The sequence below is a fragment of the Tamandua tetradactyla genome, chromosome 12, assembly GCF_023851605.1.
Source record: "Tamandua tetradactyla isolate mTamTet1 chromosome 12, mTamTet1.pri, whole genome shotgun sequence".
NCBI lineage: Eukaryota > Metazoa > Chordata > Mammalia > Pilosa > Myrmecophagidae > Tamandua > Tamandua tetradactyla.
In genome coordinates, this window is record NC_135338.1 from 48,612,202 (window position 1) to 48,627,693 (window position 15,492).

At 34.8% G+C, this 15,492-nt stretch overlaps 1 protein-coding gene across 8 annotated transcripts in view; it reads left to right on the forward strand.

Moving 5' to 3' along the window:
- SPATA7 (spermatogenesis associated 7) overlaps positions 1–15,492 on the forward strand; it is a 58,588-nt gene that overhangs the window by 8,652 nt on the left and 34,444 nt on the right. For all 8 annotated transcript variants that reach the window (XM_077123254.1, XM_077123257.1, XM_077123255.1 and 5 more), the window contains one exon: positions 8,087–8,134. In XM_077123254.1, the coding sequence (XP_076979369.1) occupies positions 8,087–8,134 (48 nt within the window). The remainder of the gene's footprint in view (positions 1–8,086; positions 8,135–15,492) is intronic.

Consider the following 15,492-nt stretch of genomic DNA (forward strand, 5'->3'; position numbering starts at 1 on the left):
CCATTTTTATTGGATTGGTTGCCTTTTATTGTTGAGGTAAAATATTTCTTTAAATATTCTAGATATTAAACCCTCCTTGAATATGTTTCTCTCTGTGTAGGTTGTCATTTCCTTTCATGATAAAGTCTTTTGCACAAAAACTTTTAATAAGGTCCCATTTATCTGTTTCTTCTTTTGTTGATTGTTCTTTGAGTGTAAAGTCTGAGGAACCGTTGCATAACACAGGATCCTGTAGATTCTTCTTTACTATTTCCTCTTGGAGTTTTATACTTATGACTCTTATATTTAGATCTTTGATACATTTTGAGTTGATTATTGTGGATGGTGTGAGCTTGGGATCCACCTACATTCTTTGCAAGTGGAAATCCAGTTTTCCCAGCACCATTTGTTGAAGAGACTGTTCTTTCCCATTTAAGTGGCCTTTGCCTCCTCACAAAAATCAGTTGGCCATAAATATGAGGGTTGACTTCAGAACTCTCAATTTGATTCCATTGGTCTAAAATATTAGCCTTATGCCAGTACTCTGCATTTTAAAAATATTTTATTGAAAAATATCCATACACGTATGCAATCAGTAGTTCACAATATCATCAAATAGTTGTGTATTCTTCACCATGATCATTTTTAGAACAAATGCATCACTCCAGAAAAAGGAATAAAAAGAGAAAAAAATAATTTACATCCCATACACCTTATGCCTCCCTTACATTGACCCACAGTATTTCAATCTGCCCAATTTTTACCCTTTATTTTCCCGTTACTTATTATGTTAATCTTTTTTTTTTATTCACCTGTCTATATCTTGAATAAAAGGAGCATCAGAGATAAGGTTTTCACAATCACATAGTCATATTGTAAAAACTATATTAAACAGTCTTCTTCAAGAATCAAGCTACTGGAACACAGTTCAACAGTTTCAGGTACTTCCCTCTAACCACTCCTATACACCATAAATTAAAAAGGGATAATGCATTAGAATAACCTCCAGGATAACTTTTCAACTCTGTTTGAAATCTCAACCACTGAGACTTTATTTTGTCTCATTTCTCTCTTCCCCCTTTTGGTCAAGAAGGTGTTCTCATTCCCATGGTGCCAGATACAGGCACATCCCCAAGAGTCAGGTCCCATGTTGCAAAAGAGAATTACACCCCTGGGAGTTATATCCCACATAGGAAGGAAGGCACTGAGTTCACCTGCCAAATTGGCTTAGAGAGAGAGGCCACATCTGAGCAACAAAAGAGGTTCTCTGGGGTGACCATTCAGCATCATTATCAGTAGGCTTAGCTTCTCCTTTGCTGGAATAAGCTTCATAGGGGTGAGACCCAAGATTGAGGGCTCACCCTATTAAATTGGTTGTCTACACTGCTTGTGAGAATATCAGGAATTCCCCAGATAGGGAAGTTGAATATTTTCTCCTTTCTCCCCAGTCCCCTAAGGGGACTTTGCAAATACTTTTTTTAATTCTCTGCCCAAATTACTCTGGAATGCAGCAGTGCATCACAGTAACCTGTACTAACCAACAAGATCTCATGCCCTAGTTAAGACTCCATGTAATTATCGTATTCAAGAAAATTGACCAAACAAGTTAAATTAGATAATGTACCACCCAAGATATAAATTTTGCACCAAATAAATATCTCTCCCTTTGGTCTTGCACAGAAGTTAAAGTTTGAAAATATGAGCCATATCATCCTTTACCCAGTGTTCTGATTTACCTTAGTCCTATCCATTCAGCTTCATTCCTATCTCTAGACCAAGTCTGATCACTTTTTCAACTTTTTGAACAGTTGCTGAATGTAGTAATGGCTGACTTTCATAGCTTCATCCTCTAACTCTGAGTCCCATGTTACATAAATACCCAAAGTTTCAGGGAATGAACAGGTTATATACAAATAGCTCAGTATCTCATAATTTAGAAATATCAGTTACAACTCCTAAGTATATGTGAATGCTGTAAGAGCTTACAGTCTAGGAACCTTTACAATGGGCCCCATACTGATAAGCCGTGCTCTCAACTTCAATTCTCTGAGTATGTATATTATAGTTAGTCCATGTGAGTGAGGCATGATAATATTTGTCTTTTTTTTTTCTAACATTTCATTCAACATACTATCCTTAAGGGTCATTCACTTAGTTGTATGCCTCACAACTTCATTCTTTCTTGCAGCCACTCAGTAGTTCATTGTATGTTAACACCACAGTTCCCCCTTCCATTCCTCAGTCATTGTACCCTTAGGCTATCTCCATCTATTGAGAATCACAACACCATAAACACCAGTGTGCAAATGTCTGTGGGTGTTCCCACTCTCAGTTCCTCCAGGTATATATCTAGCAGTGAAGTTGTATAATCTAGCCTCCTGTGGAACCACCACACTGCCTTCTGGAGGAGCTGCACCTCTCAGTTTTCCTACCAACAGGTTTATCTCTTTTTCCACATTTTCTCTAGAACTTGTTTCTCTCTGTTCATTTTTCAGCAATTTTATTCACACACCATACAACCCAACCTAAGTAAATAGACATGCCTTCACTACCATAATCTATATGAAGACTTTTCCTTTTCCTCAAAGAATCCATACCCCTCTCCCATGCCCCCTGGTTTTGGCATAATGCCTTTTTATATTCAGTGGAAGCATATTACAATGTTAACTGTTGACTGTAGACCCTAGCTTGCATTGATTGTACCTTTTCCTGTATACCATTTATTTTCAACCCCTTTCAATGTTGGCATTCATTTGTTCTCCCTCATGCAAAAATGTTTTTATATTTGTACATTTAATCACTATCATTTTCCACTGTAGGCATTCCTAAATTATACCATCTGAGGCTTTATCCTCTATCTTTCCTTCACCCTCTCCCCTACTCACATTGAACTTCATTCAGTATATTTAATGTCATTGTGCTACCATCAGGTAGTATTGTGCTACCCATTTCTGAATTTTTACAGTCAGTCTTTTTGCACAATCTGTACTACTTCACCAAATGCCCATCTCTACCTTCTTCCTATCTCTTCATAACCTGTGTTTTTAACTTTAACTCTCAAAGTTCATTCACTGATATTAGTTCATATTGTGAGACCATGCAGTATTTGTCCTTTTGTTTCTGGTTAATTTCACTTATAATGTCATCAGGGTTCATCTGTGTTGTTACATGTTTCATGACTTTATATACTTCTGTCTTGCAACTGCATAGTATTCCATTTTATGTATATACCACAGTACCATGCTATTCTGATTACTATGGCTTTGTAATAAGGTTTAAGACTGGGAAGTGTGAGTCCTCCTATTTCATTTTCTTCGTTTTCAAAGTGACTTTGGCTATTCACGGCTCCTTACCTTCGATATAAATTTGATTATTGGCTTTTAAGTTTGTTGGAATTTTGATTAGGATGGCATTGAATCTGTAAATCTCTTTGGGTAGAATTGTCATCTTACAATATTTAGTCTTCTAATCCAGGAATACTGATTGTCCCTCCATTTACTTAGATTATCTTTGATTTTTTAAGCAGTGTTTTATAGATTTATGTGTATAAATCCTTTACATCCTTGGCTAGATTTATTCCTAGATATTTGATTTTTTTAGTTGCTATTGTAAATGGCATTTTTTTTCTTGATGATTTCTTCCACTTGTTCATTACTAGTATATAGAAACACTGCTGATTTGGGGGGCATTAATCTTGTGCCCCATCATTTTGCTGAATTCATTTATTAGCTCCAGGAGCTTTGTTGTGGATTTTTCAGGATTTTGTGTATATATGATCATTTCATTTGCAAATAGGGAAAGTTGGATGACTTTTATTTTTTTTATCTCATCTAATTGATCTGGCTAGAACTTCCAATACACTATTGAATAAAAGTGGTGACAGTGGGCATCTTTGCTTTTGACTTATAGTCTATTTCATCTTATATTAGTATAACTATCCCAGCTCTCTTTTGTAATAGTATTTCTTTCCCATCATTTTATTTTCAAACTACGTATGTCTTTGAATTTGAAGTAAATCTCTTATAAACAACCTATAGTTGGATCATGGTATTTTATCCTAATCTCTGACTTTTGACTGGAGAGTTTAATCTATTTATATTTAAAGTCACTCCTGATAATGCAGAACTTTGTTCTGCCATTTTCCTATTTAGTCTTTGAAAGTTTTATACCTCTTTTAGTTCCTCAGTTCTTCCATTAATGCTTGCTTTCATATTTATTTGATTTTTTTGTAATATACAACATTAAGTCTATTCTCATTTCTATCTGGGTATGTCTTTCATAATTTTCTTGTGGTTACCATGGTTTTAAACTATAACATCCTAAATATATAGCAATCCTATTTGATTTGATACCAACTTAAATAGCATACTCATATGCTGTTTGTGTACTCCACCATCTACCTATCTTTTTTTTTTTTGCACTTGTTACATATTATATCTTTGTACATTGTATGTCCCAAAACTGTAGGAAATAGGAAGTGGAGTTACAGATCAAAAACTACAATATGATAAAACTAGCATTTATATTTACGCAAATGGTTATCTTTACTGGAAGTCTTTATTTCTTTATGCTACTTTGAACCACTGTTGAGTGTTCATTCCTTTCATACTGAAGAACTCCCTTTAGCATTGTGTGTAGGGCAGGTCTAGTGATGCTGAATTCATTCAGCTTTTATTTAGGAATGTATTACTCTTTCTCTCTCTTTTGAAAGACGGTCTTGCCGGACTTAAAAGTCTTGGTTGGCAATTGTTTTCTTTCACTGCCTATTTGTCCCCATATTTCTGATACCACTTGGTACGTAATCTAATTGGAACTCACTTGTTCATAACATGTTATTTTCTCTTGCACCTCTCAGAATACACTCCTTGTCCTTTGCATTCAGCGGTTTGATCAGTATGCGATGGGCATATTTTTCTTCAAGTTAATCTGTTCAGTATTTTCTGGACTTCTTGGATGTGCATATTCATATCTTTTGCTAAATTTGGAAAGTCTTCTGTCATTATTTCTTTGAATATACTTCCTGTCTCTTCTCCTTTTGGGATGTTCGTATTGCATATATGGGTATGCTTGATGGTGTCCCAGAGGTTTCTTACTATTTTCTCTTTTTATGATTTTTCTTTCTGCTCCTCAGCCTGACTCATTTCAATATTTTTGTCTTTGAGTTTGCAACTTCTTTTCTTCTGCCACCTGTAATCTTATGTTGAAACCCTCTCCTGGGAATTTTTCATTTCAGTTATTGTGGTTTTCAATTCCAATAGTTCTGTTTGGATCCTTTTTAAAATGCCTGTCTTTTTACTAAGATTTTCATGTTGTTCACTCATTGTTTTCCAGATATCCTTTAGTTCTTTCTGTATATTTTCTTTCATCCTCTTGAGCATATTGAAGACCATTTAAGTCTTTTTCTGGTTTGTTCATGATCCGGTCTTCTTTGTTGATGTTTTCTGAATTTTTATAGTCTTCCTTTGGATTGGTCATTGTTTTGTTTGTTTGTCTTTTAATCTTTTGTTGCACACTTGAATGCCAGGAGCTAACAATACCAAGCAAACCTAATCAAAAAATATCTTTCACTATCTTTGCAAATTGGCTGGTGCTGTCTGTCAGAGATCAACCCTCCCATCAGGAAAGTCAGCCCAAGGCAAATGCAAAGTGAAGGATCTCCCTGTCTTTTCTAAGCCTGTGTCTTGTCCTGGGCTTGTGCTTGCTAGTGTCCTTTGGAGTTACCCTGTTTATAGGAGTTTGAATGCCTCCTGTAGTTCCCCAAAAACTGACCTTCTCCCTCTCCTGGTTGTTGTATTACCATTCTTTGCCTCAGGCCATCTGCCTCAGTTGTTTCCTATCCTGTTTTTGTTGTCACAAGCTGCTCTTGCTTGGGGAAAATTCTGGGTGCAGGAGCACACAAATGAGGAGCTTCCGAAGGCAGTCTTTCCCAGCCAGTACAAGACCAGGGACCCACCAAGGGCGTGCTGGTCAGCTCCATACTGCCTGGAGAGAGGATGAGGGAGGGGCCAGGAATGGCACTAGGAGCTTCTTTCACAGCTCCCAGTTCCTGATTTAGCCCTTGCCCAGCAAATTCAGCTCTTCAGCAGTCCTCTGCAGCTCTCAGGAAGTGTGCTATTTTAAAATCTATACTGCCTCTGTTCAGGGTGGTTGGAACAATGTTTGCCCTCAGAGCTGGGCCCCCAGTGATCCAAAGTATCTAATCAAAAGCAGTGATCAGCCCTCTTCCCACACTCTACCCTAATCTTGGGGAAGTGGATTTTTATGTCCCTTTCAGGTCCCAGCAAGTTATGCTAGGGGCCAAACCCCGCTGCCGTTTACTGAGAGAATGGAGAATGGGCACTAGCAACCACCATGCAGAGGGAGCAATTTACTGGTATTTTCCATATTTATAAGCCTCTTCCTCTCACTCTTCCTTGGGTGTTTTACTATGTTCTACTGGACTCCAGAATTACAAAATAGTTAATTCAGGTAGTTCTTGCCTGTTTAATAGTTATTTTAGTAGAGGAACTGATTTCTGGAGGTTCCTACCCTGCTGTCTTCCCACAGTTACCCCACATACAGTTTTACTTTGTAAGAAATTGCCAAACTTTTCCCAATTAATTACACCATGTTGCATTTTAATCACCTCTATGTCTGCACCACCCCTTGGTTTCGGCATTCTTTAGTCATTGTAGTAGATATATAGTAGTATCTCATCATAATTTTAATTTGCACTTCCTTAATGACTAGTTAAATTGAGCAACTTGTGTTTTTTGCCATCTCAATATATTCTTTGGTAAACTGCTGAAATGTTTTGCCCATTTTAAAAATAGATTACTTGTCTCTTAGTATGAGTTGAGTGTTCTTTATGTAATCTAGATAGAAATCCTATATTAATACATGTTCTGTAACTATTTTCTCCCAATCTGTGACTTGCTTTTTCTTTTTCTTTTTATAATTTATTTTAAAATAATTTTAGGCTCACAGAAAAGTTGCAGAAATAGTACAGAGTTACTATATATCCTTTGCTCAGATTCCCTTAATGTAAACATCTTACGTAACCAAGTTACAGTTATCAAAGCCAGGAAATTAATATTGATACAATACTATTAACTATACACATTACTTGAATTTCACCAGTTTTTCACATAATGTTCTTTAAAAATTTTTATTTTCTCATTTGAAGAGCTAAAGTTACTAAATTTTATGAAGTTCATATTTTATGAAGTTTGTATTATTAAGTGGTTGAAATATCAAAAGAAAAGTATTTGATGACATGAATATTGTGAAATCAAGTTCAGTTTTACAGGTTTATATACATATACAGTTTATGTGTGTGTGTGTATATATATATATATATATATATATATAGTTTCTGCTTTTTCTTTCTATCAAGTTTAAGAACTCTTCGCCTAAATGTAAGTCACTAAGATTTTCTTTTTTTTTTCTGGAAGATTTATAGTTTTAGCTCTCACATTTAGGTCTGTAATCTATTTTGCATTTTTGTTTATTATATTAAGCCCATTTTCTTGCCTATGGATATCCAGATGTTCCAATACCATTTGTGAAAGAGACTTTCTTTCCCAGTTGAATTGACACCTTTTGAAAATTGGTTAACTATATGTATGGGAATATTTCTGGACTTAAATTCCATTGCTTTATAAGTCTATATAGTTATACTGTCTTACTTACTATAGTAATTAAATAACTTTTGAAATCAGGTAGTATACATTTTCCAGTTTTGTTCCTTTTTTCCCTAGAATTGTTTTGGGATTCCAATTACAAGTATGTTTAGGATGCATGATACAGGTATGTTAGGTCAGTGATGTTCTGTTGATTTATTTTTCAGTCTTTCTTGACCCTATTTTGAATGATGTATATTGCTGTATTTTCAAGTTCACTAATATTTTCTTCTGCAATGCTTAATCAGCTCTGTTAATCCAAACTAGTGTACTTTTAAATCTCAGGTATTGTATTTTTCATCTCTAGGACTGTATTTGATATATCAAAACAAGAACACAAAACAAAGAACTGCAAGTTCTGAAACACTTTGTTATTTCTATATATTTACATCTGTTGTCATTTACAAATATTAAAAATATTAAAAAACTAATTTTTTCTCTTTCAGCTGCGGTAGACTGCTCAGTTCCATTAAGCATGAGTACCAGCATCAAATGTAAGTAATTTTATGGCATATTGCCTTTTAAGAAAGCTTTCACTTTTTTATGTTATCCATAAATAAAAGAAGCTTACATTTTAATTACACATTTGTGAACTTAAAATCTAGCCACTCAATTCCTGTGTTACTTTGGATAAGTTATTTAATTGCTCTGAATTTCATTTTTCCTAAATGTAAAAATTTTGGTTGTGCTAAACGGCTTATCATGGTTTAAGGTCTTGAATTCTGTGATTCTCACTGCCTTTGCCTTGGTGTCAAGATTACTACGTGTTTCATTAAAAATACCTTAATTGTACTTTCCTATAGGTAAATAAATATCTTTACCATTTATGTCTTAAATAGCTTAAGTGATTAACATACTAGTTATATGTATCTGAAAAGCCATATTGACTCATAGTATGAAATCCTGAAATAGCTACCCTTTGATCCTGTATTTCCATATTGCAGATATCTTTAGTATGGGAATAATCAAACTACACTAACTGCATACCTGGAGGAATTAGAAAAATAAACAGCAAACCAATCCCAAAACGAACAACAGGAAAGAAATTACAAGATCAGAGCAGAAATAAATGAAATTGAGGATAAAAAAAACAATAGAAAAATGAATAAAACCAAAAGTTGGTTCTTTGAAAAGAATAGGGAAATGCAGTCAGAACCACAATGAGATACCATTGCATACCCACAAAATGTCTACCATTAAAAAAATAATAAAAATAATTTAAAAAAACAGAAAATTACAAGTGTCAGAGAATGTGGAGAAATAGGAACACTCATTCATTAGGTGGGAATATAGAATTCTGCTGCTGCAGAATTCAGTCTGGCAGTTCCTCAGGAAGCTAAATATAGAATTACCATTTGACTCAGCGTTTGCTACTAGGTATAGTGAAAGCAGGAACTTGAACAGACACTTTGGCATCACTCATAATTGTCAAAAGATGAAAGTAGCCCAAGTGTTCATTAACCAATGAATGGATAAACAAAATGTGGTATATACATACAGTGGAATATTACTTAGCCATTAAAAGAAATGAAGTCCTGTGCCTGCAACAACATGAATTAACCTTGAGGCATTTTGCTGAGTGAAATAAGAAATAAGCCAGACACAAAAGAACAAATATCATATTATCTCACTGATATGAACTAATTATAATAAGCAAACTTATAGAGTTAAAATCTATATATGTTACCAGGGGATGGATTGGGGGTTGGAGAATCGGGAGTTGATGCCTAGTTTGTACAGAATTTCTATTTAGGTTGATTGTAAAAGGTTTGCAAATGGCAGCACATAATTGTGAGTCTGATTAATAACACTGAATTACACAAGGTGTATGTGGTTAAAAGGGGAAACTTTAGGTCTTGTGTATTACTAGAATAAAAATTAAAAGATAAAACTTGTGGCTGTAACATAGTGAACCCTATTATAGACAATGACTATTATTAATAGTACAGTATAAGAATATTCTTTCATGAATTATAAAATAAATGTGTGACCCAAGAAGTTGTAATAACAGGGTAGTATATGTGGAAAAAATACACCTAATTTAAACTATGGATGATAGTTAATAGTAGTGTTATTATTTTTCATCAACTGTAGCAGTGGTAATTACTTTTAAAAAAACTTAGTTTGGGGAGTGCAAGGGTAGTTCAGAGGTAGAATTCTCACCTGCCATGCAGGAGACCCACATTTGATTCCCTGTCCATGTATCCCCCCCCCCCCCCAAAAAAAGCAAGCAAAACAAACAAACAAACAGAATTCAACAAAATGGTGCTGTAATGACAGGATAGTCACATGGAAAAAATGATGAAATATGGCCCCACCATACAGCATACAAAAAGTAATTAAAAATAAAAAAAATAGTACAAATACAATAAAGTACTATCATCAGTTGTAACAAATGTTCCATGCCAATGCAGGGTATTGGTGGTGGGGGTGGGGTGGGGGATGTATGGGGATACTATATTTTATGCGTGATTGGTCTGTAAACACACAGTCTCAAAAAAAAAAGTTTTAATAATAGACTACAAAATTTTAAATTCCTATTTTAAAATTATCTCAAGAATACCATTTAAGGCCTTTATAGTTTGAGTTCAAGTCAGGAAATGCATACTTAGAAAATAGCCTAAAAGGAGTGATGGCATATAAAAGAGCAGTGTAGGAAGCTATAGGGGTCAGTCCTTCCACTGTAGCCACCATTGGCCTGGAAAGAGTGATTAGATTCAATTATTTTGCAACTCTAGAAACTGATCTGATGCTTATAACAGCAAGGGGAATGCTCTGGGAAAGAAGAGGTTGCTGATCTTCCATAAGTGAAGTATGCACAAATCAGTGACCCATCCCTCCTTCTTCAGCCCCATAAGCAACTTTGGAGATAGCACACATGAACACTTGGCAGGTTCCAGGCAGCAGTGGGACTTTGTCTTCCAGGAATTTGAGGTTCTGCATTTTGGTTGGTCAGACAGTGCACTAAGGTTCTGGGACAGATGCTTGTGTTGGCGTTAGTCCTTGGACTGCAGCACTTTTGCTGGTAGTGCCTATTAAAGAGCTTGTATGCTTTCATCCCCTTTTTTGGAGCAGACATTTAAAGAAACATTTACAGGTCACTAGCTGACCACAGAGATAACGGAACAGAAATTTAAGTGATCACACACAGCAAGAGTACATCCTTTGCAAAAATAGTTTGGGAAAGCCACAAACAAATTGTTCAAGCCTTCAACATGCAGAAATCCATAATCCCTAAGGAGTAAAAGAATCAGATTTCCAGAATTACTTGACTATAATTATCAGAATGTCCAGTTATCAATGAGAAATTATAAAACTACAAAGAAACAGAGAAGTATGACCCATTCACAGGAAAGAATGTGACAGATCATACCTGAAGAAGCCCAGACATTGGAATTACTAGTCAAAGATTTTAAATCAAGTGTCTTAAATATGTGCAATAAGGCCTCTCACCTTTCTTACCTTTCTAATTTGCAATAGTGCCCACATAATTTCTCACGTGTCCTCAATGAATTTTCTGCCTGCTTATTCTAAATATATATTTGTACATATATATGCAGTGAATTAAAGGAGACCATGGACAAAGAACTAAAGTAAATTAGGACAAAACTGTATATGAAAAAAATGATATTATTCAAGGCACAGAAATTATAAAAGGAACCAAACAGAAATTATGGAATGGAAAAGTACAAAACAAAAACAAAAATACACTTGAGGGGTTCAACAACAGGTTTAAGCAGGCAGAAGAAAGGATCAGCAAACTTGAAGAAAAGATCATAGAAATTATCTAGTATCAGAAGCAGAAAGAAAAAAGAATGCAGTAAAAAAAAAAACAAAAACAGAGCCTGAGGGATATGTGGGACACCATCGAGCATGGGGCACCATAAAATATATATGTGCCAGCATACATATGATAAGAGTCCCAGAAGGTGAAATGGGAGGGGAAAGTGGCAGAAAGAATACCTGAAGAAATAACAGTTGAAAATTTCCCAAATATGATAAAATATACAAATAGACACATCCAAGAAGCTGAATGACCTTTTAGCAGGATAAACTGAAAGAGATTCATGAGACACATTATAATAAATTGTCAAAACCCAAAAATATTACTCATGAATCAGTTAGACATTGCTACTATCATGACATGCCAAACCCCAACCAAAACCATCTTGCCAATGTTGAAGAATACTTAGGACACCATGTAAAGTTCTACAAAGCTTCCATGCACTAGGGTAACATTCCAAAACTTACAACCTCCAAATGGGTATGGGTCCCTGGACCAGATAAATCCTGAAATGCAGAGGGGCCAGTCTCTCTAGAATATCAACTAGTTCCATCCCCCTATCCCATATTATTGACAGCCCCTTCCAACATAAAAAAGTTAGAATGGGCATAGGCCAAATACCACTAAAAAGTGGGTGAAAGACCAAAGGTGATGGTGGAGTTATAGAGTGAAGGTCAGGTTTAACAAATGAGTATGAGTACTGAATCTTTATGTTGATATTTCTTTTAGCCTCCAGTACTTTAGAGCAGCTAGGAATAAAAGCCTAAAATCATGGAATTGTAACCCATGCCGTACTCTGAAATCTGTTCTACACTAATTTTTGTGATGTACTTTGAAATTTATTGTTTTTATGTATATATGTTATTTAAAGAGAAGGAGTATAACAGAGAAGATCAGATTTAACAGATGAGTATGAGTGCTGAATCATTATATTGATATTTCTGTTGATCTCCAGTGTCTTGGAGCAGCTGGAAGGAAAAACAAAATCGTGGGACTGTGGCCCATACCAAACTTTAAAATCTCCTGTATACCTACTTGTTAAAATGGTACTTGGAAATTTATTGCTTTATTGTATATATGTTATATTTCACAATTAAAAAAAAGTTTAAAAAGAAGAGATAAAGAATTTTGAAAGCAGCAAGAGAGAAGTGACTCATCACATGGAAGGGAATCCTCAGTAAGATTAACTGCTGATTTCTCACAGAAACCATGGAGGCCATGGAATATTAGGCTGACGTTTAAAGTCCTGAAAGAAAAAATCAACTAAGAATTCTATATCTGGCAAAACTATGTTTCAAGAAGGAGGGATATATTATGACATTTCCAGATAAACAAAAGCCAAGGAGGGTCATTACCAGTAGACTTCCTTCCAAGAAATGCTAAAGGGAGTTCTTTAGGCTGAAATGAAAGGATTCTAGACAGTAGCTTGATGGCATAAGAAGAAATAAAAAACACTAATAAAGTTAAATGCATAGCTAAATATAAAAGCCAATATTAATGAACTTTTGATTTGTAACTGTTTTTGTATGATTTAAGAGGCAGATACATAAAATAATAATTATAAATCTGTCTTAAAGAGCATACAATGTATAAAGATGTGATTTGAGATAACAATATAAAGAGGGAGGGATGGAGATTTATAGGGGCAGATTGTAGTCTATTGAAACGAAGTAGGCAGTATTCAAAATAGGTTATTAATTGTATTCCCAAAGTAACCATTAATAAAATAAGAAAAAATTGAGAAAAGGAAGAATATCAAAATGGTACACTACCATAAAAATCAACTAAATATTAAAAAGGCAGTGTGGTAGTTCAGGTGTCAACATGGCCAGGTGAAGGTGCCTAGTTCTATTGCTGTGGACATGAGCCAATGACATGTTAACCTCATCTGTTGCTAATTACATATGCAGTTGGATAGGAGGCGTGCCAGTTGCAATGAATGATTTTTAATTTAATTGACTGGTGCTTAAATGAGAGAGGTCAACATAGCACAGCCCAAGCAGCTCAGCATATCTCATCTCAGTACTCACAGCTCAGCCCAGGCCTTTGGAGGTGCAGAAAGGAATCACCCCTGGGAAAGTTGTTGGAACTCCAGAGGCCTGGAGAGACGGCCAGCAGAGATCACCCTGTGCCTTCCCATGTAAGAACCTCAGTTGAAACTTAGCTGCCTTTCCTCTGAAGAACTATGTGTTAACTAAATAAATTCCCTTTTATTGAAAGCCGATCTGTCTGGTGTGTTGCATTCTGGCAGCTAGCAAATTAGCTTCTTAAATAGTTGCTGTATGGGGTAATGATGAATTTCAGAGCTGGAGGACTTTAGTTCTGAGTCTCAGGTATCTCAAGTTCCAGGGACCAACTAGGTTGTAAATATACTTATTGCCTCTGAATTGGACACTTAAAATGGTTAAATGGAAAGATTTGAGTTGCATATATGTTACCACAATAAAAGATTTTTTTAAATGTTAACATTTATGTGTATTTTCCCACACACACACAAGAAAACTTTAAAAAACCAAAGAGAATAATACTTGTCTTATTAGTAATTAATTAAAAATCATTGTATTGTAAGTTTTAAGTTCAGTGTCTTCTTAAATTACTACATGAATTTATAGTATAGTTGAGAGAAGATTTGTACATTAAAATATTATCAACCCCAGGTAGAGGTGAGTGAGAGCATAGATAGGAAAATGCCCTTTGAGTACGATCTAGAAAAGATCACAGAGAGCAGGATTGATTGGATCCATCTCCTTCTTGTTTATCTTTTTTTTGTTTTATGTATAATGGCACTATGGTTTAATACAAACCAGTATTCTTCACAAAACAATTTTAATACTTTGTGTCTGGGTTAGCAGCATCTTGAACTGTGACATTCTTATCCACATATAAACATTTTATCCAAGTACAAATGTTTTTTAAAAAAGTAATTGCCTATACAAAGGTAAATAGACACAGGTTATTCTTCTTGAGTCATTTTTGCTGCATAGTAAATTATAATTACATGTCAGTATAATGCTATTGATCTATAAAAAACACTTTGAACTGAGGTATGACAGCTCCCTTTCAGAGAAAGCTAATAAGTAAACCTGAATATTTTGAGTGATTTTTTTTCTTTTTCTCTTTTTAGCTACTGTGAATGGGTAAGACAAAAAAAATCCAGCATTCAAAGACCCTAGAAACTTTTTTTTTCTAGTCACTAAAAAAAAATCTTATAGTAATTATCAGGTATTTCCTAATCGGAGCATTGTCGAATGTACAAATATAAAGTAAATATTGAAGTGAAACTAAGTTTGTTATGGAAATATGGATTAAACCAGTAACTTCTCTTTTACTTTACATCAAGTTAAGATCCTGATATATGCATCCCAACTGTATAATTCAAGACTGCTGTTAAATACTTCCAATTCATTCAAATTACCTTAGTAGTAAGACAAGTAGAAACCTTATATTTTCTTACAAAGGGCATGTTAAACATTTTTTGACATTACTTCTAAACTCAGATGAAGCACAGACACCTCCCCACCCCCAACTAATACTCAGCTCAAAAAGTTAAGTGGTTGAGAGTTGGTATTGCAAAAGCAATCACTGTTTAATGTTTCACCAGAGTAGTTTCCAATAAACGAAGGTAACTGCTATTTAAACATCTAACAGATAAGGTATTAACATGAACCAATTGACGAAATTGAAAGGTAAATATACTGCCATTCCAACTTGAATGTTTCCAATAAATTATTTCCTACTTCCAAACATACACATTAATGCAGTTTTCTTATGTCTTGACACAATTTCACTTTAATTTCTGCACCCAGATTACATATTTAATTTTAAGATTGGGTACTATTTCATACATTTTCAAATATTCTAGGACTGGTTAGATTTATCTTAGTAAGCTATCACAAAGTATCAGTGGAAATAAAGGAACACAGAAATGGAACCAAAGAGAAGCAAGAATAGAATGAGCTACCAGAAGACCTAGTTGAATATTAGGTGAAAAGGGATCCAAGAAAAGACAAACTTGCAATGTTCCTGTGGAAGAAAGAATAAACTCTGTTTGTCAACATTAATATTGTA